General features: G+C 33.6%; 3 protein-coding genes across 7 annotated transcripts; 1 reads left to right on the top strand and 2 right to left on the bottom strand.

Moving 5' to 3' along the window:
- Nucleotides 1-1,599: 1,599 nt before the first annotated feature.
- LOC123210161 lies at nt 1,600-18,321 on the bottom strand. 3 transcript variants are annotated; one of them, XR_006501221.1, is made up of 15 exons: nt 14,564-18,321; nt 13,980-14,477; nt 13,269-13,811; nt 11,637-12,395; nt 9,918-10,559; nt 9,052-9,594; nt 7,523-8,281; nt 6,249-6,652; nt 5,714-5,915; nt 5,038-5,478; nt 4,422-4,916; nt 3,646-4,239; nt 3,353-3,527; nt 2,755-2,853; nt 1,600-2,587 (listed from the first exon to the last, which is right to left on the bottom strand). XR_006501221.1 is itself a non-coding variant. In XM_044628393.1 (13 exons), exons 1-13 carry the CDS (start codon nt 17,429-17,431, stop codon nt 3,501-3,503), a joined length of 8,775 nt encoding a protein of 2,924 aa, XP_044484328.1. In that variant the 5' UTR covers nt 17,432-18,321; the 3' UTR covers nt 3,186-3,500. The 3 variants fall into 3 exon arrangements, 1 of the variants encoding a protein (XP_044484328.1); XM_044628393.1 differs by lacking the exons at nt 1,600-2,587; nt 2,755-2,853 and having other exon boundaries at nt 3,186-3,527; XR_006501222.1 differs by lacking the exons at nt 1,600-2,587; nt 9,918-10,559; nt 11,637-12,395; nt 13,269-13,811 and having other exon boundaries at nt 2,614-2,853; nt 14,564-18,219.
- On the top strand, nt 1,600-26,518 carry LOC123210184 (cysteine synthase-like). 3 transcript variants are annotated; one of them, XR_006501231.1, is made up of 4 exons: nt 24,869-25,470; nt 25,749-25,828; nt 26,178-26,196; nt 26,291-26,394. XR_006501231.1 is itself a non-coding variant. In XM_044628420.1 (3 exons), the coding sequence occupies exons 1-3, from the start codon at nt 1,769-1,771 to the stop codon at nt 26,399-26,401; spliced, it is 288 nt and encodes a 95-aa protein (XP_044484355.1). In that variant the 5' UTR covers nt 1,600-1,768; the 3' UTR covers nt 26,402-26,518. The 3 variants fall into 3 exon arrangements, 1 of the variants encoding a protein (XP_044484355.1); XM_044628420.1 differs by lacking the exons at nt 24,869-25,470; nt 25,749-25,828; nt 26,178-26,196 and adding exons at nt 1,600-1,870; nt 2,029-2,103 and having other exon boundaries at nt 26,291-26,518; XR_006501230.1 differs by lacking the exon at nt 26,178-26,196 and having other exon boundaries at nt 26,291-26,518.
- LOC123210178 lies at nt 22,618-24,731 on the bottom strand. The gene is made up of 4 exons (XM_044628414.1): nt 24,571-24,731; nt 24,251-24,481; nt 23,115-23,190; nt 22,618-22,867 (listed from the first exon to the last, which is right to left on the bottom strand). Exons 1-4 carry the CDS (start codon nt 24,652-24,654, stop codon nt 22,830-22,832), a joined length of 429 nt encoding a protein of 142 aa, XP_044484349.1. The 5' UTR covers nt 24,655-24,731; the 3' UTR covers nt 22,618-22,829.

The raw sequence follows: 26,518 nt of genomic DNA, 5'->3' as shown, positions 1-26,518 counted from the left end.
AGGATATTGTGATTCAGATTATGCTGCAGATTTAGACAAGAGGAGGTCTCTAAATGGCTATATTTTCACATTTGGTGATAATGTGATAAGCTGGAAGAGTTGTCTTCAACATATTGTTGCATTGACAGAGGCTACAAAAGAAGCTTTGTGGCTGAAAGGTATAACAGAAGAGTTGGGGCTGCATTGTGGTATTCCTGTGATCTATTGTGACTCACAAAGTGCAATACATCTGTCTAAAAATAGTGCTTTTCATGAGAGAACAAAGTATATAGATATTAGGTTGCATTTTATAAGAGAAATTTTGTCTAGAGGTCAGGTAATTCTGGAGAAAATTGCTTCAGAGGTGAATCCTGCTGATATTTTGACAAAGGTAGTTCCAATAAATAAGTTTAAGAGTGCCTTAGACTTGTTGCAAATTGGAAAGTTGTGAGTCTATCTTGCAGAGGTGTTTTGGCTAGTTTAAATTCATGTTTGAGTCTTGTAGTTTTCAAACAAGGTGGAGTTTGTAATATTTGTTTAAAAACTATAAGGGCAGTAGCGTAATTAGAGCTTAAGGATGCATGAGTCTTTTCATTTTATAAGTGAGGGCAGTTTGGTAAACTTGCTGGGCATTCACTTGTGTTGACCTAAGTACATAAACATAATTTTGGCCGACTGAAGAATAGAATATAAAGAGAAAGTGAGGCGTGAGCTGCTGTGTATTTCTTTCTCTGGTTTATGCGTCTTGTGGCTTCTTGTGGCTGCTGTGTGGCTGAGTTTGCTCTCTGAGTTCGATCGGCGGTGTCTCTACGATGAAGTCAGGTGCTCTTTGACTTTGTATTGTCGTGTATTTGCTTGTATATTGTTTTGATGTACAGTGAGAGATCCGTGTGTTTGTATATTGTAAATCGAACTTGATATTAGTGGATTTGACTAGAGGAACACTTCTGCCTTGAATGTAAGATTTCGTTTACAAGATCCGAACCAAGTAAATCGTGTTATTATATTTTTCTTGTTTTCCGCATTTATATTGTTCGGATCGGATTATCTTAGGGTTCAGTAATATAAATCTATAACACTTTTGTTCCTCCCTTCTTACTAATTTACAAAGCTTCCATTCCAGACAACCCATGTGGCTTTCCCCCATCATTTAACACCCCAACAAATCTCAGCCAGCCCCACAATTGTTCTCTGGTTTACTCCCCTGGTGGCAGCCCCACGTCTCTTACTGTACACCTTGAATGTAGGAGCTGTAACATAATCTATATCTATATCTATATCTATATCTAACAATGTATTACTGTTTATTTACATAATAAAGGACTTCTTTGGTTACGGTTGTGACTAATTGATTGCCTATTGTATGTATAAATGTGAAGGTCTGCATAAGATCAAGGAATAGGCGATGGTTTTGTCCCAGGTGTTTTGCAAGTTAATGTTATTAAGTTATTCAAGTACGCCAAATTTTCTTTCAAGAAATCCTTGAATTTGTTTACTATAAAATTTCAGTTCAATGCTCCATAGAGTCCTTCAAGAGCATGTTTTTGAAACGTGTAAATAAGGAAAATAATGATGTGAAACAGTAATAATGTCATGAGACGAATTTGGATGAGTCCCACATCAACCAAACATGAAATGTTTGAAGATTTTAAGTGAAATGAAAATTCAGAAAGAGAGTAGATGTTGGGAAATTTAAACTTCACATACCGATTGTGTATTTATGTACTGAGTACATGCTTATATCTTATTGGACATAGCAGTTTGCTTCTTCCAGTGACTATTTCTAGCCATGTTTTCAGATTGCAAAACCGCCTTTTTTCCAATTTTGCAGATATCAAGTAATGAAGCAATTGAGACAGCAAAGCTTCTTCCCCTGAAAGAAGGTTTACTTGTAAGTTTTCAGCTTCTCCAAAATCATTTACTGTAGATTTGAAGCTGTTCTTGCTAGCAGTATCATGGAATAATTATGTAGTTTGTTTCTTTTTTCACACTCACAGCAACAAATTTGTATCTCCAAGTCATCTCTGACCATTGGAGTGTCTATTGCAGGTGGGAATATCATCTGGTGCTGCCGCTGCAATTAAGATTGCAAAGAGACCTGGGAATGCTGGAAAACTTATTGTTGTAAGTGGAGACATTCCCCTAGCAGGTTCTTTGGTAGAGTTTTCAGTAATTTTCTGCCTGTGCTTAAAGATGGACTTCTGAATTTCTGATGCAGGTAATTTTTCCAAGTTTTGGAGAGAGGTATCTTTCTTCTGTCCTATTTGAATCCGAGAGACAGGAGGCAGAAAACATGGTGGAGGAGCCCTGATTTCGTATTTCAATCTAGCATTTTGGTCTCCTATTGCTTCTCCTTAACATAATTACATGACTTGTAGTCATTTTAAATACCTGGTACTGCTAGCTACTCATTATACAGCCTGATTGTTCATATCAAATATACCAAAAATATAGATAATATATTTTGTTTGTTTGATTTCTTATACCAAGTAACTTGCCATCTTGTTTCAAATGCATAACAGATAGTTTTAAAACCTGGACTGACCAGCTGAATTGGAACTCGGTGGTCAGTTAGGAAAACTTGTCTTAGCCTTTGAACTTGATTGACCTGCAGTAGAATTGGTTGCATCAATCTGTCTAAAACCAATACTATTCGACATATAATTACTTGCTGCTTTAAAACATGTCGGCATGATTGAAACCAATTATTGATGATAAAAATGAAAGGTTTTCTTGTATCTGAAATAAGAGGTCTGCTGTGTAAGCAAATCATACATATCTGATGTAGCCTTTGATGCAACTTCTGAGACAGAAACCATAGCTATTTCTGGAGCCATTGTCTATTTTTTAATGAGCCATACACTGGATAGTTTTCTACAAATCATGAAAATGAAATAAAATTTGTATCAATTAAATGTAAAATGCTTGAATTGCAGAAGCCTAGACTGAGAAAATTCACTGTAAACCATGTTTAATTTAGTGTGTATATATGTATGTGGTGCATTTAAACAATGTATAATTTAGATGATAACGTAAATTCAATTTATGAAATACCCCATATTCCCTTGAAGTCAACATATTTTCTCTTTTGTTACTTAATCTAAATTAACAAAACTGTGTGAATATACTTTGAATTTGAGTGATTTTGAATTAAAGATAAAACGATTTAATCACATTATGATGCATCATTTATGTAACCAACTATATACTCAAAAACGTGTACACATAACATTGCACAAATCAATTAATCATTACATCAACAGAAAAGAGTAAAATATGCTATAAACCTGGTAAAATTAATGAAACAGAATCAAGTAAAGCAGAGCATTAAAGTAATAACCAAAAATCTTATATTCAGCATTGCGAGGCCTACCTTCAACTGCACAAAATGCGTAAACAGAGGGCACTCCACATTCAACAAAATGTGAGGATCAAATCAGTTAAGATGGCAGAAACAAAGTCCCTCTTCAACCGGAGGAAATGAAGCCATGGTCTATCGCAAACTATTTATAGGAGTGACCTCAATCTTCTTTGGAGCTCCACACTTTCTGTAATCATAAAGCATAGCTCATTGAATTAAGAAAATAGAAGAGAACATGAATTCAACCAATTCAATTCATGAAACAATAGTAATGCTTAAGGCATTTTGGTGAGTCAATTATATACCGTATTGTTGTACAAATATTGTATGGTGGAATTAAGGTTGCCTTCCCAACATTCTTCTACTTCATCCTCTCCTCCTTCTGTCAACTGTAGTCTTTCGAGCTTTGGTGTACTCAAAACTCCACGACAAAAAGTCTCCATCTCCAAGCATTGCCTAACAATTACTTTTTTCAAGGATAAGAATTCTAGAGAATAATCCCTACAACAGAAGCTTTTAAGGCTGGACAAGCAGTGAAGTTCCAAACAAACCAATTTGCTGAAAGCAATTGAATTCTCCATTACTTCATCTCCCAAATGTGTCATAATTTCCTCCATCTGTTTGCAATCAGATACAATCATCCTTGTAAGTTGACCCAAAGTTTTAGTTTTTGAGGGGTTCAGTAAATATCTCAATCCATCACACTTTGAAACTTCCAGAGTTGTCAAGTTCTGGAAAGTCAATGATGAGGACCATGAATTTTCTAAACTGTCACATTCTGATACTTTCAGAGTCTGGAGATTTTGAAAAGCATTGCAAGGCTGAAAATTGCCTCTCCATAGATGCTTTAACCTGGGCATTCCACACAACTCTAATTTTTCCAAGCTAGGGAATGCACCCTGGGAAATCGGTTAATCATAAAAAGTAAGTGTTGAATCGAAAAAGAAAAGATGATTAATTAAAGTGCTCAGCACTCTATATGGTGACATTTGTGCTATTTGTGGACTTACTTATATTCATAATGATAATGTTGTCCAATAAGAGAAATTGGTACTTGCTAAATTATAGACATGATTAATACCTTGTAAACGAAGAACAGTGGTTGTTGACTGTCTCCGTGACTTCCTGGGATGCTCAATAATTCTGAAGCAAGGATCTCCACATTATTGCAACCATATACCTTCAAATCTTCCAAAATTGGCCATTCTGAAATATGCATATCTGGGTAGAAACTCTTGAGACTTGGTAGCATCTCCAGAGACAGGTTGGTTAATTTGGAGAATACAAACCTGGGGACTGCTTCCCCTTTGGCAACAATTTTTTCCATCATACTAGACCTTTTCTCGAGCACTTCAAATATCTCCTCAACTGAATCACAATTTTGTACTTTCAAGAACTCCAATTTCTGGTGCTTCTCAAGCATGTTAGATGGAAAAACACTTGCAAGATTTTTACAAAATTGTACGAACAAGCGATTTAATTTATTGAAGGAATCCACGGAGACCTGATTGTTCCATAATTTTACCAGCTGATCAGCATGACTGATTTTCAATCTCTCCAAACTAGGTAGTCTTACCTGAAGATTACATGTTACAGTTGCAACATAAACATCCAATGTTAGTAACTTTAAATCTTATGAATAATATATGATGAATGAGAAGAAAATTTAAAAAGGAAAAATTAATGGGATGGATCACCTTCTGATCAAAAAGAGCTGGCACGTGAGTAGAGTTCTCCTTTGCACTCATTCCTTCAGGTTCTTTGCTTGATAATGTCATATCACCACATACATAACTGGAGATGAATGTTTCAATACCAGGGCAATTATCAATCCAGAGTCTGAATATGGAAGACATTTCAACAGAATTTGTTGTGGAGTTGCAGAATGTTGTGAGTTTTGGAAGATCTCTAAGCTTCAGCTGGTACAGTTTAGGAAACAACATCATTTCTGTTCTCCCTTCATCTTCATCTATTACTCTTTCCATTAACATACAATCAGATATCTCAAGCTCCTTCAGTTTGAAAAGACTTTTCACCATAGAAGATGGGAATAGATATTGCAAATGATCAAAGCCATCGATAACCAAGATTGTTAAATTCTGGAAGTAAGAAGATGTTTCCAAGCTGGGTAATACAACCTGCAAACATATAATTTTTCTATTTAGAATTAAAAAAAAAAAACTTCATTTTGATTCTTAAGTATGTGAATTCATTTGATTAAACAAATCAGTGTAAAAAGAATCAAAACAAACTTACGTTAACGGTAAAAAGGGATGAAAGATGAAAAAAAAAAAAAACTTCATTTTGATTCTTAAGTATGTGAATTTATTTGATTAAACATATCAATGTAAAAAGAATCAAGAACAAACTTACCTTAGCAGTGAAAAGGGATGAAAGATGAATACTGAGCTCCTTCATATAGATCTTCTGACAGTCCTTAACAATAATAGTTTGCAAGGGAGGAAATTCCAAAATTGTACTTCCAGAATAGAAGCTTGTCAAGTTAGGCAATGACTCAAACATGACGGAGTTCAATAGAGGGATTATAATTTTATCACTTCCCGCATCTTTCTCCCTGTTAGGAACCCAGCATTTATTCAATCAAAACACAAAATCAAAACACAAAATACATAATAACTAAAATATTTCATAAATAAAAATATTACAAGATAAACCGAACACTTCGAGGAGTTCGGGACCTCCCATTTTCCGGTCATTCGAGACGCCGGAGATCTCCCATTTTCCGGCCGTTCGAGGCGCCGGAGACCTCCCTAAATCAGCCAAAGGTGGCTGCCCTCAAACCCAAACCCTAATATTTTTTTCTCTTCCTTTTTAAAACTCAAACATATATATTTATAAAAGAAATGAGCCATTGGATTGGGGACAAGTGTCCCAATCCTAACACTCCCCTTCACTTTTAATGATTTCTTCTATCAAAGCACAGTTTTTCACTTCTATTTCTTGGAGTTGAACAAGGCGCAATAGTACAGATGGAGTCAATATATATTTCAAGCTGTTACAATTGTCAATTTTCAATGATCTAAATTTCTTTAAGCCCAAACTTTCTTGATGATTTACCTCCAAATCAAACACTTGTTCTAGTGATTCACAACTTTTTACCTCTAACAATTCCAGATTGTTGAAGTGGCATAACACATTCAATGGAATACCATTTGATATATCTGAAAATTTATCCACCACTAGCGACTTTAAATTCCAGAATATGTTCATTGGCAATTGGTCATTCCATAATTTTTCTTTCATGATAGGGAATTCAGAGAGTGTCAAATGTTCAAAGTTACAGAAGCCAACCTATAAAAACCAAATATTAATTTATTTATAATAAATTGCAATAAAGATTTTGATTTTTAAGAGCCAAAGCATAGAAAGTTACATAAAGTTAAATATAAGAATTCATATCCATGTTTGATGAAATTATAATATTGAATATTGACAATAATGCCCTAACTCCTAATCAACACGTTTCACATTCTTGTAATAAAAATATCTTTATCAAATTAATAATATAAAACCTTTTATGAAGATGGTCTTTAACATATACTTTAAGAAACATGCTAATGAGATTAAAATAAGAACTTAGATGTGAATACCTGTTAGGATTGAGACATTTGTTATCAATCCAATGGTCTATTTTTATTATAAATGTATGCTTTGAATTTGAAAAAAAAAAGAGAAGAAAAATATTAGGGTTTGGGTTTGAGGGCAGCCACCTTTGGCTGATTTAGGGAGGTCTCCGGCGCCTCTAATGGCCGGAAAATGGGAGATCTCCGGCGTCTCGAATGGCCGGAAAATGGGAGGTCCCGAACTCCTCGAATTGTTCGGTTTATCTTGTAATGTTTTTAGTAATGAAATATTTTAGTTATTATGTATTTTGTGTTTTGATTTTGTGTTTGGGTTGAATAAATGCTGGGTTCCTAACAATACCATGCAAAACTTACATATGAATACCATGAAAGTTTTGAATTCTTGTGCTGCTACTTACTAGACAGGAAGATAAGAATATAAGCAATATATATATATATGTATGTGAATAGACGGTAGCAACAAATTGAGAAATAGTGCAGAATTTTAAATTATCACCAAATATCCATGAATATATAATATTTATCAATAGTAATGACACTAAAAGGAAATAAAAAAATTCTGTGAAAGAGTAAATACCATATCAGAAAACATTTGCTTGATAGTGGAATTGAGATCCTCTTTCCAAAAATATTCTTGATGAGCATCTTGTTTCATCAGTTGTAATTTTTTTAATAATGGTGTGCTTAACACGCCTTGAGAAAAGGTGCTCAATTTTGGACATTGACTCACCATAATTTGCTCCAAACAAGGGAATTTGAAGGAGTAATTGGCTGAACAGAAGAATTGGAGGCTTGATAAACAATAAAGTTCCAAAATTTTCAATTCACCAAACACAATCTCTTCTCCTTTGTCTCCATCATCTGCTATTACCTCTGTCAATAGCTTGCACTCTCTTATTCTCATTGTTGTGAGATTAACAAGAGTTTTGGTTGCTTCATTTGTTAGTACCTTGGCTATTCCATCGCAATTGCACACCTCCAGAGTTTTAAGATTTTTGAAAGACGTTGCGGATGATATTAAAATTGTCAAACAATGACATCTATATACTTGTAGCTTTTGTAGATTTTGAAGAAATGTGCTCCCTTGGAGACCTTGTTTCCATATATGTCCTTGTTCATAAGGGAATAGCTCTTTAAAACTATTACCATAAAAACCAACTGATTCCAAAAAATTTAATTTTTGAAGGAAATCGAACAAAGAAGCAATAGATTCATCATCAAAGTTACCCAGCTTAAGAATTTTAAGTTGGCCAAAGTCCTCAGCCAGATCAGTGTGGAGGAATGTCAATCTGAAGTCACGTGCATCTAATCCCAACACTTCCAAATTTGGCATGATCTAAAATCATGAACAAGTAAATAAGTAGGTGTGAGCATTAAGTCATCAACGAGACCGCAACACACAAATAAATAGCTAGGAATATTTTATATGAACGGTACAAGAGTCACATGTTAGATTCATCTAATTATAATCAAGTAAAAACTTATATAACCGGATCTTTAATCTGGAAGTAATGTAAATTATATTGCTGAAATGAAAACATACAAGGCAAAAGTCTTATCTACTTTTATGAGCCAAAATTTAATACAAAAAAAAAAAAGAAATTGGTTTATAATGTGTGCAACTCATATTACTCATTAACTTTCTCCAGCTGATCACCTTATTTTTATATTTAAAATTATTAATTAAATGATTATACACTTGAAACATGAATTACATAAATGAATAACAATTTTTAATCTCGAAAACTAATACCATCTTGCAACTGAAAATCTATTATGATCATACAAAAGGAAAAGTATTTTTAGTTTATTTTAATTGCAATGGAAACATTAATGTAGCACTTATGAATTGGAAACTGAAGTTGATTAGCACTAATTTAAATCTTAATTTTGATTCGGCGTGCTGTAATGTTTGGCCAATGGGGTCCCACATCAATTGGTTAACAGAAGGTTTTCCGACTTAAATATCGGAGGAGTTCCTCCACCAATTGAGCTTGTCATTTGGGTTGTACACTTAACATACTATAATTAGTGCTATAAAATAAGTCTGAATGATTGTGAACATGTTACATTTATGAGTGGGTATGGAAGAAATTGAAATCATACCTTTTCTAACAAAAAAAGGGTAGGCTGCCTCTCCCCATCTCTAGCTTCGAAGCTAGGAAATTCGGAAGCATATACTTTTACCTTCTTGCATCTATACACATGCAAACTTCTTAGCATTGGCCATTCAATTGCATGCAACCGTGGGTAGAAACATTTGAGTTCCCTTAAATTTTCGAGGCAGATGTCTGTTAATTGTGGAAACAAAAATGTTGGGGCCTCGTTAACTTCCTCCTCAGAAACAATTTTCTCCAGCCCACAAGAGTATATCCATAGCTCTTTAAGTTGCACAAGACCAATAGCGATAGAAACAGGAAACAGACTTTTCAAACTCCGACAATTTTTAAGCTTCAAACTCTCTAGATTGTGAAAGGTGAGAAGTCCTTGAGTATTGGATGGAACAACAGTCAATAAATTTTCACAGAATTCAACTCTCACTACTTTTAGTTTGCAAAAGGATTCCACATTGAGATTTTGGTTGTGCCATATCAGCTGCAAGTTATCCAAGTGCAAGAGCACCATCTTCTCCAAGCTTGGAAAAGCAACCTGCAGATAACAATTTATGACATTAATATTGGGGCATTTATATATGACTCAGAATCAAAAAGTGTTTACTCAGGTTGAACAACTGTCAAAACCAAATCAAATCTTGAGGTTTGCAGAGAACAGAATCATAAAAACAATATTTTGAGTTCAGATAATGATAACAAAGATTGCCGATCATGATATTAAAATTAAAACTAGCTAATGGAAAACCTTTTTTTCACCTTGGTGTAACTTGTAAGGATATTATAACTGAAGGGGTGAAAAATTTTGGAAATGAAAATTCATCTTGAAAAAGATGAGAAAATTATTTAAGAAAAGACAACCTTTTCACTGAAAAGTGGTGCATTATGATCAAAATGGTCCATCTTGTAATCAGAGAAAACAAACGTCTCCATCTTTGGACAGTTGGCTATAGTAATACTTTTCAAGGAAGGGCACTCCAAATAGTTAGTTCCTGAATAGAAGTTTCTCAAGTCAGGCAATAGCTCAAGAACAATGGAATTCAGATGAGTGATGGAAATTTTATCAATGGCACCCTCCTTTCCTTTGTCTTTTGTAATAATTTCTTCAATCAAAGCACAATTCTTCACTTCAATTTCTTGAAGTTGATCAAGGCCCAAGATGATAGCAGGAGTAAATATATATCTCAAGCCGCTGCAACCGTGAACTTTCAGTGATTTCAGGTTGTGGAAGCCCAAAATTTCTTCCTTACTGTTCTTTACTGTCTTTCCTCTTATATCAAATAAATCTTCCAATGAATGGTAATTTCTCACCTCCAGAGTCTCCAAATTTCTTAAATCATTGAATACATGGAACGGAAAAGCAGTTGACTTATCAAAATCCTCATCCAATACTAACCACTTTAAATTGCAGAATAAGCCGACTGGCAATCCTTTGTTCCAAATTTTCTCCTTTAATGTGGGGAATTCAGAGAGCTTGACATATTCCATGTTGCGGAAACCAATCTGTAATATCCAAAAGAATGGATTAAACCACGGTACAATCAATATTTTGAATTTTGAGAGACTAAAAAAAAAAGCTTAACAAAATGAATATTTATGCAGTGAAAATGTTATTTATTTTTATAGTTTTAATTTGTGTCCCTCATTTTTATATAGGACCACCTCAAAGTTGGAGAAGAAAGACCATTGACAGACTTAATCTTATGCTGCCTCTAATCGGACAGGCAACAAAGAAAATAGCCACTGTGTGGCCGTGAATATATATATTAACAAGAAAATGAATAAATTATATAGAATTGTAATATTCTTTTTGCATGCAATTGACTATCTAAATCTACATTGAAACTGGGTTTTAAAAAAAATACATTGTGGAGTTACCCTAGTTCTCTTAAAATTTTAACCAAGGTATAATGGCAGATTTAGAACGGTTTGAGAAAAACCAGAATCCAATACGACAAAAAATAATTGTTCAAAAACCAACTTTTCGAAAAAATTTAACAAACATCTTCCTTACTTTTTCAAACTTGCTTAGTCTGCAATTGATTTGTATATGTCATCAGTAGATTGAGATTTGTGGCATAATGGAATTAATTCAATTGAAATATGAGTTTGGTAACCTTTCATCCTAGTCCATAGAAGATAATGCTCTTGTAGTTATGACTTTGCCAACATTGCATTAATCTCTCCAATAAAATCAAAATTATAATATACTTAATATCCCAATTAATATTACAAACTCATAGGGACCTAATGTGAATTTTATTAATATTAAAAAAATAGTGTTAACACCTCTATTTTTACCTAATACCAATATTTCCCCTCCTCTCAATACAATCATTCCTATTTATTTTACCTTTTTCAAATTAAATATTTTATTCTAATCTTAAATATCATATCATAATCACAAAAATCTTATCATAATTAAATATTTTATTCAAATCTTATATTTTCTTTATTATTAGTATTATTATTATTGAGTTCCAACCAACATATCCATTAGTAGCAATATTTAAAATATATATATCGATAGCAATATTGTAAAAGGAGAAAAAAGTAAATGTTTAGTGGAAGAGTAAGTACCATATCTATAAACATTTGTTGAATGGTAGAATTGAGATCATCCTTCCAGAAATATTCCACATCATCATTTGGCTCAATCAGTTGTATTTTCTTTAACGACGGTGTGCTTAAAACTCCTTGCGAAAAGACATTCAATTTTGGGCATTGACTCACAATAACTTGCTCCAAACAGGGGAATTTGAAGGAATAATTGGCTGAGCAGAAGAATGCAAGGCTTGATAAACAGTGAAGCTCCAAAACTTTCAATTGGCCAAAAACAATCTCTTCTTCTTTGTCTCCCTTGTGTGCTATTACCTCTATCAATAGCTTGCACTCTCTTATTCTCATTGTTGTAAGATTGACAAGAGTTTTGGTTGCTTCACTTGTTAGTACCATGACTAATCCATGGCATTTGTATACTTCCAGAGTTTCAAGATTTTTGAAAGGTATTGCAGATGGCATTAAAATTGTCAAACAATCACATCTGCGCACTTCTAGCTTTTGAAGATTTGGAAGAAATGTGTTCCCCCAAAAATCTTGTTTCCATATAAGTCCTTGTTCATAGGGGAATAGCTCTTTGAAACTATTATGAGAAAAACCAAGTGACTCCAAACAACTTAACTTTTTAAGGAAATCAAACAAAGAAGCAACAAATTCATCATCAAAATAAGCCAGCCAAAGCATTTTAAGCTTGCCAAAGCTTTGAACTATTTCAGAGTGGAGTAATGTCAATCTGAAGTCATGTGCGTCTAATCCCAACTCTTCCAAATTTGGTATGACCTAAAAATTATGAACAAGAAAATAAGTAGGTGTGAGCATTAAGTCATCAACGAGTGCACTGCAATGCACAAATAAATAACTAAGATTTTTTTATACAAATGGTACAGTTGTCACATGTTATATACATCTAATAAGCAAGTGAAAAAATATATAACCAGATCTATAATCTGGAGATAATGTAAATTACATTGCTGTAAACAGAATCATACAAGGTAAAAGTCCTATCTACTATTATTAGCCAAATTTTAATACAAAAAAAAAGAAGGAAATTGGTTTATAATGTGTGAAACTCATATTGCTCGTTTAACTTCTCCCGCTCACTATTTATTCATTATTTAAAATTATTAATTAAACAAATATCATACGAGGAAAATAGACCTTAAACAAGAATTACATAAATGACCAACAATTTTTAATCAACAAATTGAATTATATCTTGCAACTGAAATATTCAGACAATTAATATATATTAACTAGACAGATTTATAGAGAAAAAAGTTTTATTATAATCAAGAAAAAGGAAAAGTACCCCTTAGTTCATTTTCATTTGCAATAGAAAAATTAATGTCCTTATGAATTGTAAAATAAAATTCATTGATACCTGATTCAAATCTTGATTTTGAGTTCGTGTAGTATATTTTTAGGCCCAGTAGTTATCTAACATCAATTGGCTGATGGAAGGTCTTTGGGTTTATACATGAAGAGTTCCTCCACCTATTAAGACTTTTTCTTTTTTTTTGTGTTGGATACTTAGTTGTACACCAATAATATTAAAATGGGCAACCTCTAATAAAAGGGAGGATGCTCAAATCAATCTGGATAATGTATAGATGTCTTATTTAAGAGTGGGTATGAATGAAAATGAAATCATACCTTTTCTAACAAAAAAAGGGAAGGCTGCCTCTCTGCTTCTCTAGCTTGGAAGCTTGGAAATTCAGAGGCATATAAATTTATGTTCTTGCATTTATACACACTCAAACTGCTTAACATTGGCCACTCTACTGCATGCAACCGCGGGTAGAAACATTTCAGTTCCCGTAAATTTTCAAGGTGGATGTTTGTTAATTGTGGAAACAAAAATATTGGGGCCCCATTAACTTCTCCCTCAGAAACAATTTTCTCCAATCCACAAGAGCTTATCCACAGCCTTTTAAGTTGCACAAGACCAGTAGTGGTAGAAACTGGAAAGAGACTTTTCATACTCCAACAACTTCTAACCTCCAGTATCTCCAGATTGTGAAAGGTGAGATGCCCTTGAGTATTAGATGGAACAATAGTCAACAACTTTTCACAAGATTCGACTCTAACTACTTTTAGTTTGCAAAAGGATTCAGTATGGAGTTTTTGGATGTGCCATATCAGCTTCAAGCTATCCAAGTGCAAGAGAACCATCTTCTCCAAGCTTGGAAAAGTGACCTGTAGCAAACAATTCATGATGTTAATATTTTGGTATGAAATATCCACAAGCTCACAAAGAGAGTGCAATCCAAATATTGTGTCAGGTTGGACTGCTCTCAAAACCTAAAAGCATTTTGAAGGTAATAGGCAACATTGTTTTTTATTATAAAGAATTAACTAAATTACCTTTTCATCGAAGAGTGGGTTTATATTAATAAAGTTGTTCTCCGAGTTCATCTCTTCATTAGGTTTTCTCTCTGTTTCTGGATAAAAAGATTTACAGCAGAATGTCTTCAAATTAGGACAACGCTCAATGTGAAGTTCTTTTAAGAAAGGGAATTCAATCAAATTTCCTGCACCAAAACTTGTGAGTTTTGGAAGAACTTCGAGCTTCATGTACAATAGTTTAGAAAAACTCATATCGACTATCTTTTCCTCGTTTTGTACTCCTTCTGAGTCAATTATTACTTCCATTGACTTACAATTGCTTATCAAAAGCTTTTGGAGTTGAGTTAGACTTTTGACCATAGAGGATGAAAACAAAAATTTCAAATCATTACAGTCTTCCACAGTTAAGCTATTTAAGCATCGACTATAATGAAATATTGCTAGAGCTTGATGAATGCATGTATTCTCAAAATTAATTGAACATACTTTCAAGTTCTCCAATCTTGGAAAGACAACCTGTAAAAAACAAATTTTGTCATAAACTAATAAGAATAGTTCTTTCTACTTCAAAAGAAAATGAGAGATGAAAATACAAAGCATACCCTCATGTCAGAGTTGATTGTTATGAATTTGGGTAGGCGTTGTAGTGTTAGAGAACACAATTGATTGAGCTCAGTCTGATTATTTGTTTCAATTTCATCACCATGGTCATTATTTTCTTCGCTAAAAATCTCTTTCAGGTTCTTACAATCAGTCACTTCAATTTCTTCTAACCGCGCAAGGTTTTTTGCTATGAAAGACGCAAAGAGATACTCCAATCTACCACATTTTTCTATTTTTATGATCCTTAATTTTCCAAAAGACCCTGCATTAAGTTGACCATGATATATGTTCTCCAGTTTAATCAAATTACCAACAATCAAGGACTCCAAGTTGGGAAAGACTAGTTTCCAAGCAACTGAGTTAAAGATATATAAAAGCTCGAGATCATCTTTTACATGCAGATGCTTTAAATGTGGAAAACCATCCACACTGAGTTCATAAATAACATTTCTAACACCACTCGTTCCTTCTAGAGAGAGATCTTCGGTCATCTTCAACAAACTTTTGACCCCATGCCCTAAATGAATACTATCATCGATCTTGAGTTTCAACATTCTTGAAGTTGAAAGGTCAAATTTAATAGACCACTTCCATTTATCTCCTATAAATATTTTATAACTTTTCAGTTTCTTGAAGAACAAGTCTTGTGGCATAACTCGAGCATCCTGAATGTGAAGATGTAAAGCTGTTAGGTTAGACAACCACTTCAACTCTTCAAGACTAGCATTTCTTCGTCCTTGATTATCGACTCCTTCAAGTTCCCATTCAACAAAGCTATTGCCCATATATAATTCTTGTAATCGAGACAAGGAGGAGATGACATTTGTGGCAATGTATTTAAGGTTTAAACAATTGCTCAAATCTAACAATTTCAACCGAGTCAATTGTCCAATTTCTGCAGGCAACTCTTCAATATTAGACTCGACCAAGCTAAGAATTACTAATTTACTTAGCTCTCCGAGTATTTTTATATCCTCTAATATGCAGGATTTCAGAAACAATGTTTGAAGGTTTTTTAGGAAAGAAATGGATGAAGGTAATGGCAAGAATCGCAATCCGTGAAGACTTAAAACTCTAAGTTCTTTCATCTTTTCAAAAAAAGTATCTGAAATTTGTAGAGAGCGATTTTTAACGAAAAGGAAGAACAACTTTAGTTTTGGATATTCTAACCGTTCAGGAAGATCATCATTGATATTTTTATAGGGCAAAGATATAGCAGTTGAATCTTTTGATATCCTCTCCTCTAACACTTCTTTCAAGTCAGTGACATTTTGAATATTAAACATCAACTTCTCTGCTGATGCAATCGATACAGCAACAGCATGAATAATGTCATGCATTTTAACTGAATTGTCATAGGTACCATCCAACAATAAAGAAGAAGCTTTTAGATGATCTATCAACCCATGCAATCTATTCCTTCCTTCTTCCAACGTATAAACGTCTTCAAACAAATTCCAACCCATACTATATTTTAATAGGTCATCAATAAACACACTATCACCAGCTTTGTAGAGAGCACAAAGAAGAAATAATGATTTAGCTTCCTCATTTTTCAGAAATTCATAACTCAGCTCTGTCATAGAATACAAAGTTTCTTTCATACCTAGAATATGTCTTGGATTAGACCTTTTTAGTTGAGCCAAGGCATCGTCCCAGGCATGAAGACTCTCATTTTTCAATGCATTTGCAATTAGTGAAATTGCTACCGGTAAACCATCACATTTCTTAACAATCTCATCTGCTACAGAACGAAAAACAGAGCTTTCAGCAGCATCACCCACAATCTTGCGAAACATATTCCACGCGTCTCCATTAGATAGAGGACCAACGAATATGTCCTTCTGAGTCTGCATATCTTTGCTTAATAAATCCCGATTTCTAGAAGTTAGCAATATTGTGCATGGCCTGATCTTCTCATCTTTTTCTCTCTCAACATCACCGAGAGGAATTCCAATTGCATCCGAGTCAACTTTTGTGCACGGCCTGATCTTCTCATCTTTTTCTCTCCCAACAACACCAAAAGGAATTCCAATTGCATCCAAGTCAAGTTTTGTCCAAATATTATCTAAAATTATTAGTAAATTCTTCTCCTTCCTTATCCTGTTTCGTAGTAGATCAGTTCTCTCATATTCACCCTGCTGCCTAAATTCCAGGCCTAACTCATAAGCAACTTTTTCTTGAATTCTTTTGTAGTCTGGGGTTTGTGTTGCCTCAACGATGACCACCTCATCAAATAACTTGTTTTTCTTTGCTTCCCAAGCTACTTTTTTAACTAGAGTGGTTTTGCCCACGCCTCCCATCCCATAAACCCCAATCAAGTTAACATTAACATCCTGCAATGCCTCCATGATTTCCTGAAAAGCTTGCTCTCTAGAATCAAACGTCTCAAAGTCTCTAACATACATGGATTCTGTCCTCTGTAGAGCAGGACGGTAGGAAACACTACTAAAATTGCCTTTCCCCAGCAAATCGGCACCATCCATTTTGGCTTTCATTGCTTGCTTTCCAAGCTTGTAACGTTGAATCAAATTAGGACATGACCCCAATTTGAAACAGCTACCCTTGTTTGCTTTATCCTCATCCTCAATGATGGCCTTTTCTACCCTTTCAGTGAACTCATCTACATCACTCAGCCATTTCTTAACAGCTTTATAAATCTCTTCCCCCTGTCTTTCAGCCAACGCTACAGGTTTTTCTACTGTTTCCCTTTTATTTCTGAGATCCTGAACTTGTTTTTTGAGGTCGTTGATGTAGCTCTGGTACTTGAACACATATGATATCTGCTGTTTAAGAAAATCATATCCCGACTCTGTAGCATTTGATGCAAGTCCCGCAGCAGTGCTGATAGCTATTTCTTCAGCCATTGCCTATAAATACTTGAACACACACACTCTCTCTCTCTCTCTCTCTCTCTTTTTTTTTTCCTTCTCAAGCAAAGCTACAAGTAAAGGGTGCTTAGGAGGGAAAGGAAAGGAAAGAAAAAGAAGTGGACAACATTATATAACAAAATATTTCAACAAATATTTAAGAGAAAAGCTTAATGAACAAAATCTAGTTTCACACTGAGAATACTGAACATAAAAGCAAGGCTAATCGATAACTCAATAATGAAAACAGGGGAAAAAAAGAAACAGAAAAGATAAAGAATGAAACTTCTAAGCGTTCTCAGGATACCAAAAAAAAAAAGCGCGCGCACACACACACAACAAACAAGTATAAAAATCAAAGTTTTTAAGAGCAACCCTCAATGAACATAGTCTAGCTTGAAGCAAACAGATAACTACCAGCAATAATAAAAAGAGAAGTTGACGATACTGCTAATTCTTTTTTTTTTTTTTATAGTAACAAATTTGTTGATACTGAGTAAAAACAGATCTAATAAAAAGATAGAGAATTGATAGTTAAAACAGGGGTAAGGAAAATTATAGAAAAGTAATTTGAAACAACAGACAATTAAAAGAAAGAAATCAAAAGGGAAGGTTTAGAACAAGTACAAGTAGAGCTTGATGGCTTGATTAGTATGTTTCTCTGAGAAGTAGAGGTAAGTTTTGAAGCACCACAGACTACAGAGTGTTTGCTTTACTTGTTTGCAGGCAAGAAAGAAAGCATAAATGATTGTGTAGGAACGAAGAAGCTGAAGAGATGGAAGATTCAACGCCCATGTCTTGCTAATATTATTGTTAATTACCACATCAAAAACAATGATGTTGCCATTCAGCTACTTTGAAGCATCCAGACAAAGACAAATATACCCAACTTTTCTCACAGCTGGCGTCCACCATCTCCATAATGCGGGATTAATTAATCAATAAAACAATAATTTTGTTATGACCACTACTATAATGACTGGATTTGAGTGCTTGTCGTGTTTGAATACGAGCAGAGATGTCAATGGGCCGGATCGGCTCCGGCTGACCCATTGAAATATAAAAGCCCAACTCATATAATAACGAGCTTTAATCGGGTTGGTCTGGCCCATTTAATCAATTTTTTAAAATTTTTTAACATAAATTTTTTTCAATTATTAAAACCGATAATAGTATTCCGAATATTGTATTTATAATCTCTCATTTGTGGAGGAGGAATACTGTAGTTATATAATAAAAAATATTATAAATTGATAACATAGTACAAATAAATTAATTTATATATGGTATAAATTACAAAACATAAATAAAATATATATACTATATAAGATTTATCTATTCATCTTCTATATTTAAATCTCTGAATTCTTCAAAAATAAATAATTATTATTTGTGAATTTAGATATTTTATAATATTTTGTAATTAAAAAATTAAAATAAAAATGAAATTGTAAATATAAAGAATTATTATTTACGAATTTAGATATTTTTCAAAAAAGAGTTAATGAGATTGAAAATATAATGAAATAATTGAAATTGAATGATTAAAAGATTTATAAATAAAAGTGAAAATAAAGGAAAATAAAATAGATTTATTTAAAAAAAACTTTAAAAAAATTATATAGAGGTTGCCCTTCTGTTTGGTAGAAACATAAATCTGTTTCTACTGCCTTTTGCTTATGCTGCCTAAAAAAAAAAAATTTATTTTATGAACAATACTAGGTCGGGTCAGGCCAGTCCATGAGCCTAATATTAAAGCCTTAAGCCCAATCTGATAGGCCCATGGGCTTGGCCCGGCACTATACAGTATCAGGTCGGGCTTTATTGTGCCTAGGCTTTTTTTCGTGCTTCAGACCGAGCCTCCATTTAGCCCAGCCAAATTGACGTGTCTAAATACGAGTTTAATCATATTAGGTTTGAATTTTAAATTATTAGATTAAATTTAAATTTGAACTAGTTGAAAGTTATTAATGAGATTAATAATTTTATTACAAAATAAATAATATTATTAGATATTATTAATATAATAAATAATATCGTTAAAAAGGAATTTGAGTTAAACTTTTAAATTAAACTTTTATTTGAATTCACTGATTGACGAAGAAAATACTATTATCATTGTATTTGTTGCTAACATTGGAAAGAGTTACAATTTCAGTTTAGGTTTAATGTTCAAGTTAGTAACATTAGGACAAAACAATATTGTTCTTGTTCTTAAACAAATCAATGTCATCATTTTGTTTTCTCACGCTTTCCAAAAAGTGATCCTAAATTAAGTCAACCACTCTTTTGAGATCATATCAATTATATTGAATAGAATAATCTCTAATTCAATGACTAATATTACAATTAATAAACCAAGTAAGGGAAAAGTTTGACGTCATCATTTTATTTACTTATTATTTCTAAAAAATGGTCTTAAGTCGAGTGTTTTGATACTATTTTGTGCTTCCAAGTTAGGTTTTGGGTCTATTAGAATTTCATACCAAGATGGAACAAACGCTATTATATTTCTTAGTAAAAGACCAAAACCTACTTTCATCCAAATGATTTTTAGATATTTTTAATTTAAAATTATTCAATTATTTTAGATGCACTCAGTTTTATTTAAACCTAGATAGTTTTTTATATCACAATAATATAGTTGAAATTTAAAGGAATCCTCTTAGGAGAAAAGTTATAAAACTCTAACAGGTTGTTTAATTTCAATCAATAAAAATTATTTTAATAATCTATTTTTTATTATTTACATACTTTTCTTATTCGGTTTGTCATTAATAAAAAATTACAAAAATCTTCTATTACAGATAGTGATGTAATAGATAACGTAAGTGATAATCTGATTATCACTCTCATCTTAGGATATTAAAATATTACTATGATTATCTTGATTTTATTATAATTATATTTTCATTTATTAATTTTTTTAAAATAAAAATAAATTTATTTTTAATTAATATAATAAATAATATAAAAAATATTTTAAAATAATTAACCTAAAAAACATTTAAGTAAAATAATTTATTAACCTTCTTTTATTATCTTTAACTAAATAGAATAACTATTTATATATACTTATTTTTATCAAATATAATAATTATTTATAGTTAATAATTTAATTTAATTTTTTAATTTTAATAATAAAATATCATTCAAATAAAATATATTCTAAGGACATAAAAAGAAAAAATATATTAAAACTCTTAATAATAATGTGTGAGAACTGTTGTGACCTGAAGTCCCACATCGCTCCCGTGCAGTCTACTGAGCTTGTATATAAACAGGGGTCAGAAGCCCTTAACTCAATTGACGCTTTTTCATAAGAGAAACAAAACCGTGCGGGCCTGAAGCCCAAAGCGGACAATATCGATTGGACTGTTTATAACACGTTATCAGCACGATTCGCGATGGGGGGGTGTGTTGTGACCTGAAGTCCCACATCACTCCCGTGCAATCTACTGAGCTTGTATATAAACAGGGGCCAGAAGCCCTTAACTCAATTGACGCGTTTTCATAAGAGAAACAAAACCGTGCGGACAATATCGATTGGGTTGTTTATAACAAGAACATGTTAATTCGATAAATTGTCTTTCAATGATAAAAAAAGGACAAAACTATTTTAAGTAAATTTATTCTCAAAATTTTGTTTTTTCAACAACTTATCTGATATGAAATAACATTCAACAACTTTGGAACATCCAAATAAAGATTGAATCGCTGTATCTCTGCCTTCGAAACTCCGCTCAACAAATCCCCCGCTTTCTCCTCTTTCCTCTCCTGCAAAACCTTCTTTATCTCCAATCCCAACTCGCTCAACTCCGCACTCGACCAGCCAACCGTTTCAGATTTCGCATCAGCAGCGGCGTCCGATTTATCCGAGCTTTCTCGGCTTTCTTCGATGGCTTTAAAAACGACGGATCGGTTTCTTCTCAATGCGGTTATGTTTTTGGGTATAGGGAGCCATTGACACATGTCATTTGTGGTCTGACCAAGGTTTTTGGGGGAATGTACGCCGCCGGAAATTGCGGAGAAACTGCTATGTTCCATCTATGAATGCGAGTGGGATATCATCGGGAACGGCAGAGAGAAGATAGAGCTGGAAGTTTCGTTGGGCTGGGCTGGGAATGTCAAAGCTTAAGATGAGAATAGGCCTGATTAGAAAGGGCTATAACTTTTTTTTTCAGATTCCGCCTGGGCCAGCATAAGCCTACGAGAGATTAAGGAGTGATAAAGGATAGCGAGACTAGCTTAATTCAAAATGGTCATCTAAAAAACAAATTTGACTTTCTCGATTGATAAACAATGATACCAAAAATGGAAAAAAGTTACGAAGAAAAAAATTATTAGAAAAATAAGAAGAATCATTAGCAAGGGGAAATTCAATGTGATGACACTGATAAAGAGTTAACTTTGAGTTAAAATTTGAACTTGATTTATTCAAACAAAATAATAATTCAATGTTGAGAGGATTGTGTCAAAATTACAATTAATGAGTTATCCTATCTCTAATAAAACAAAATGAAAAAAAATTAATTTTGAATTTAAATTTAAATATAATATATAAAATTACAATCTTACTTATTCATCCTATAGATAGAAATGAGGAAAGAAATCACAAATATTCTCGTTAGAAATTTAGAATATACTGGACACTATAGAATATTTTTATAAAAATTAGGTTAAACCAACCTTTTTGAATCTAAACTGAGTTTGAATCCATAGATCAATCAGTCTGATCGATTAGTTGAATTTATGATGTTAATATGAAATAATTAAAACTATATATATTAAATTTATTTATTGGACAAAGTTTAATAATAAATGTTTGCAAAGTAATTGTATAATTACACGAAGAATACCATGTGAATTTAGTTTTTAGAATCCATTTGAGTTTCTACAAACAATCCTATGTATACAAACCGGCCAATCGAACCTACCCTTAACTTAAATCAGATTGACCACTAGTCTTGATTGATTGAATCTATCTTTAACTAACTTACCATTGGGTGTTGGTAAAATCAGTTCGATCAACTAGTTTGATCCGAATTTGCAGACTCAAAATCTCCCAACTTCACCTTATTCAAGATGGAGAAACACCCAAATTAAATTCAATCGTTCCAGTTTCAATGCCCATTAAATTTAGTCAGCTAACAAATGGTACAAGATGGAGGTCACTCATTACCTGTAGTAAAAACTTCGGCTGATTTCTTTTTCTATTTATTCTCATTTGTTGATAGGAAGAGAAGATTAAGAAACAATAGCAGACATGTATACAATCCCAAGCAATCGTAAAGTACATGATTATTAGAGTCTCAAAATACAACATATGTTCAAACATTTTCCCTCAGCCTACTTTGACAACATATTTTATACCACATCCACAGGTGGAGTTGGCCTATTCATTGCTCTTACTGGCGACTTCCAATCCATTACCTGCACAGGACAGAAAAATATAAAAGCGAAATTTGATGTTATGGATATGATCAAATACTTGAGGCTATCTTAACGGTACATAATCAAGTATTTTAAATGCAGATAGTCTCAGAAAGAAAAGATATTATGGAAAAAAACTGAGGAAAAAGAAGAGCAATAGCATCTTTCATTAGCCATCTTTATATATTATAAATCTTTTCGACAAAGGTTAAGAGAACATTGTAGTTGTAAGAAAACAAGAAGTTACCATCAGGATCAAAGAAGAAGATTTGTTTGACCTTCCCGTTGGGCAGGGACCGTTGGAAAGTCTGTATTCCCTTGTCCTGCACAAGAAAATTCCTTTTATCTTCACCTGCTATTATTATCATAATTAAAGCAACGAATAGGCCAGTTCTTGTTTATGGTAGAATTTATTAGGTGGTAAACTTTAGCATGTTTTACATTCTGCCCATACATAAGCTCTAAAGGAAAGGAAAGATTAAATTTAAGGATTTTGAAGTTCTTGCCCCCATTCGGTTCTAGCCTTAACTGCTCATTATGGACTATCCTCCTCTCATTTTAGTATAATCTTTCAGCATAGTAGCTCATGAATTGGAAACTTGAGACTACCAAGCACATTATGATAGTTTATATTTCTTAATTTGGTTGTTCAATTGTTGATATTGGATGCTAATTTATGTGTCCAAACAATATTCCAATAACGCAGTAATAAAAAACCTAAAGTATGGGTATGTTAAGCACTAGGATTTGTTTGGGACACATGTCCTAATCCTCAAGGGTAGGTTAAAGTATATATAAATGGGAGCTATAATTGTAATAGAGCAGGAGAAGAAATTAGGGCTTTTAGGCAGTTTTGGCAGTGGGCACTGGGAACCTTTTGGCTTAATGCGGGTTTCCAGCGCTTCGAATGACCAGAATTGGGAGGCCACAGCTTCTCAAATGGTTGGTTTATCCACTATAAACTCCAAAGCAATAAAAATAACATTTGTTCTCTTCATCTGATTGTGTGTTTTGTTCTTTGGTTGAAAATTGGTTGGGTATCTATCAGGGTACCAGAAGTAGAAAGAATATTCACTCCATTTTATCCACCTTATTTTTGGTTAAACCATATCAACTAGGAATTCAAATTCCTGTTTTTGCAAAGCTTATTTTGGTGATAACTTCAAAAGAATGAAAGTTCACCCTATCAGTATTTACTTGTATTCACCAGTATTTTTGGGTTTCGATTGTAATTTTGAAAAATCTATGCAATAATGTTTAGATTTTGTTTTCAAAATTATTATTATTATGAATTGTTGTTTTCATTGTTTGCCAGCAGCATAGCAAAAAACGATTAAATACATTAGAAATAATTGAAAATTACAAGAAAAAACAAAGGAATACCTGAAGAGTGTGCACAAAGGATTCAAAATGGTTGACAATGAAGCAGATATGATGACCTCTGGGGAGATGGCTGGCGTCAAGGACGGGTGACGTGGCGCTGTAGGGACCTTCTGGAAGCTTGGTGACGGGGCTTCTCCCGATGAGGTGAAGAGCAAAAGCTCCAGGCAAATTCAGCCATATCACCTTGAATTCCCCGAAATCTGGGGCTTCAATTTCCTCAAAACCAAAAATCTACAAAACAGAAAACCAAAGATCTACGAAACGTTCAAATTTCAAGTAAATTCTAACAAAAAATCATCAGTTTCAGTGGAAAATTATACCTCCTTGTAAAAGTTGGCGAGACGCCTTATATCCGAGGATTCTCTGGAGATGTGGTTCAGGGTTGCTGCTTGGGTTACTGGCATTTTTGTGACTCTGTTTTCAATTCTTAAGCGAATCTTTATCTGCGGTGGCGATTGCTCGCCTTTTATAGTGGCTTGTTTCCTTGTTCGTGAGCTATACGACGTCGCTTTCGTTTAAAAATCACCTTCCGCGTTGAATGGCTATTGGATTGGATTGGATTGGATTGGTGCACATTGTGAGCCACTGGATCACTCCTTCCTAAATAATTCAACGACTTTACAGGATGGAGAAAAATAGCTTTACAGAGGGAGAAACATGTGCTCAGGAGAGAGGGAATACAAGACCATAGTATGAATGCAAAATATGTTTGAGTTCAACAATGTCATGACAATGGTGTAGTATAGAAACTTACGGTAGGTGTATCATTTGACAAAAATCTTTTTGTAAAAAGGAATTGGTGTACTGTATGACAGTATGTAACCATTCTAATCGTAGTTGATCTGTGTGCACACCCTGTTCCATTTCTTTTTTATTTGGGTCCGATCGAAGAATTAATATCTGTTGTTTTATATTTCCCTTGGTTTTGATTGTGTTTTGTGGATGGTTGTTGAAGAGCGTGCTCGTTTAACCAACCAGTGGAAATACTAACATAGGGTTGGCATTCATGACGGCAGCCAAACACTATAAACTTATCATTACAATGTCTGCTTCAATCGGTACTGAAAGAAGAATTATTCTTCGAACTTTTGGAGCCGAGCTGGTTCTCACTGATCCCGCTGAAGGGATGAAGGGGGTTGTTCAGAAGGCAGAGGAGATTTTGGGCTAAGACACCAAATGCTTACATGCTGCAGCAGTTAGAAAATCCAGCCAACCCAAAGGTACTTTTGTTCCTCCCTTCTTGCCAATTTACAAAGCCTCCATTCCAAACAACCCATGTGGCTTTCCCCCATCATTTAACACCCCAAAAAATCTCAGCCAGCCCCACAATTATTCTCTGGTTTACTCCCCTTGTGGCAGTCCCACGTTTTTTACTGAACACTTTGAATGTAGGAGCTGTAACATAACCTATAGCTACCTATGTATTACTATTTATTTATACAATAAAGGAATTCTTTGGTTACGGCTGTGACTAACTGGATGCGTATTAAATGTGAAGGTCCACATAAGATTCAAGGAATAGGTGCTGGTTTTGTCTCAGGTGTTTTGCAAGTCAACATTGTTGACGAAGTTATTCAAGTAAGCCAAATTTTCTTTCAAGAAATCCTTGAATTTGTTTACCATGAAATTTAAGCGCAATGCTCTGTAGAGTCCTTCAAAAGCACGTTTTTGAAATGTGTGAACAGGAAAAATAATGATGTGAAAGAGCAATAATGTTATGAGATGAATTTGGATTAGTCCCACATTAACCAAACATGAAGTGTTTGAAGATTTTAAGTGAAATGAAAATTCAATAAGAGTGTAGGTGTTGGGAAATTTAAACTTCACATACCTATTGTTTATTTATGTACTGAGTACATGCTTATATCGTTTTGGACATAGCAGTTTGCTTACTTCTTCCAGTGACTGTTTCTAGCCACGTTTTCAGGTTGCTAAACCACTCTGGTGTAAGCGGAGACATTCCCCTAGCAGATTCTTTGGTAAAGTTCTCAATAATTTTCTGTCTGTGCTTAAAGATGGACTTGTGATTTTCTGATGCAGGTAATTTTTCCAAGCTTTGGAGAGAGGTATCTGTCTTCTGTGCTATTTGAATCCGAGAGGAAGGAGGCAGAAAACATGGTGGTGGAGGCCCGATTTCCTATTTCAATCTAGCATTTTGGTTTTTTACTGCTTATCCTGGGCATAATTACATGATAGCCACTCATTGCACAGCCTGATTGTTCATATCAAATTTAACAAAAATATAGATATTATATTTTGTTTGTTTGA

The sequence above is a fragment of the Mangifera indica genome, chromosome 3 (genome assembly GCF_011075055.1).
Source record: "Mangifera indica cultivar Alphonso chromosome 3, CATAS_Mindica_2.1, whole genome shotgun sequence".
Lineage (NCBI taxonomy): Eukaryota > Viridiplantae > Streptophyta > Magnoliopsida > Sapindales > Anacardiaceae > Mangifera > Mangifera indica.
This window is presented reverse-complemented; position numbering and strand designations above follow the sequence as displayed.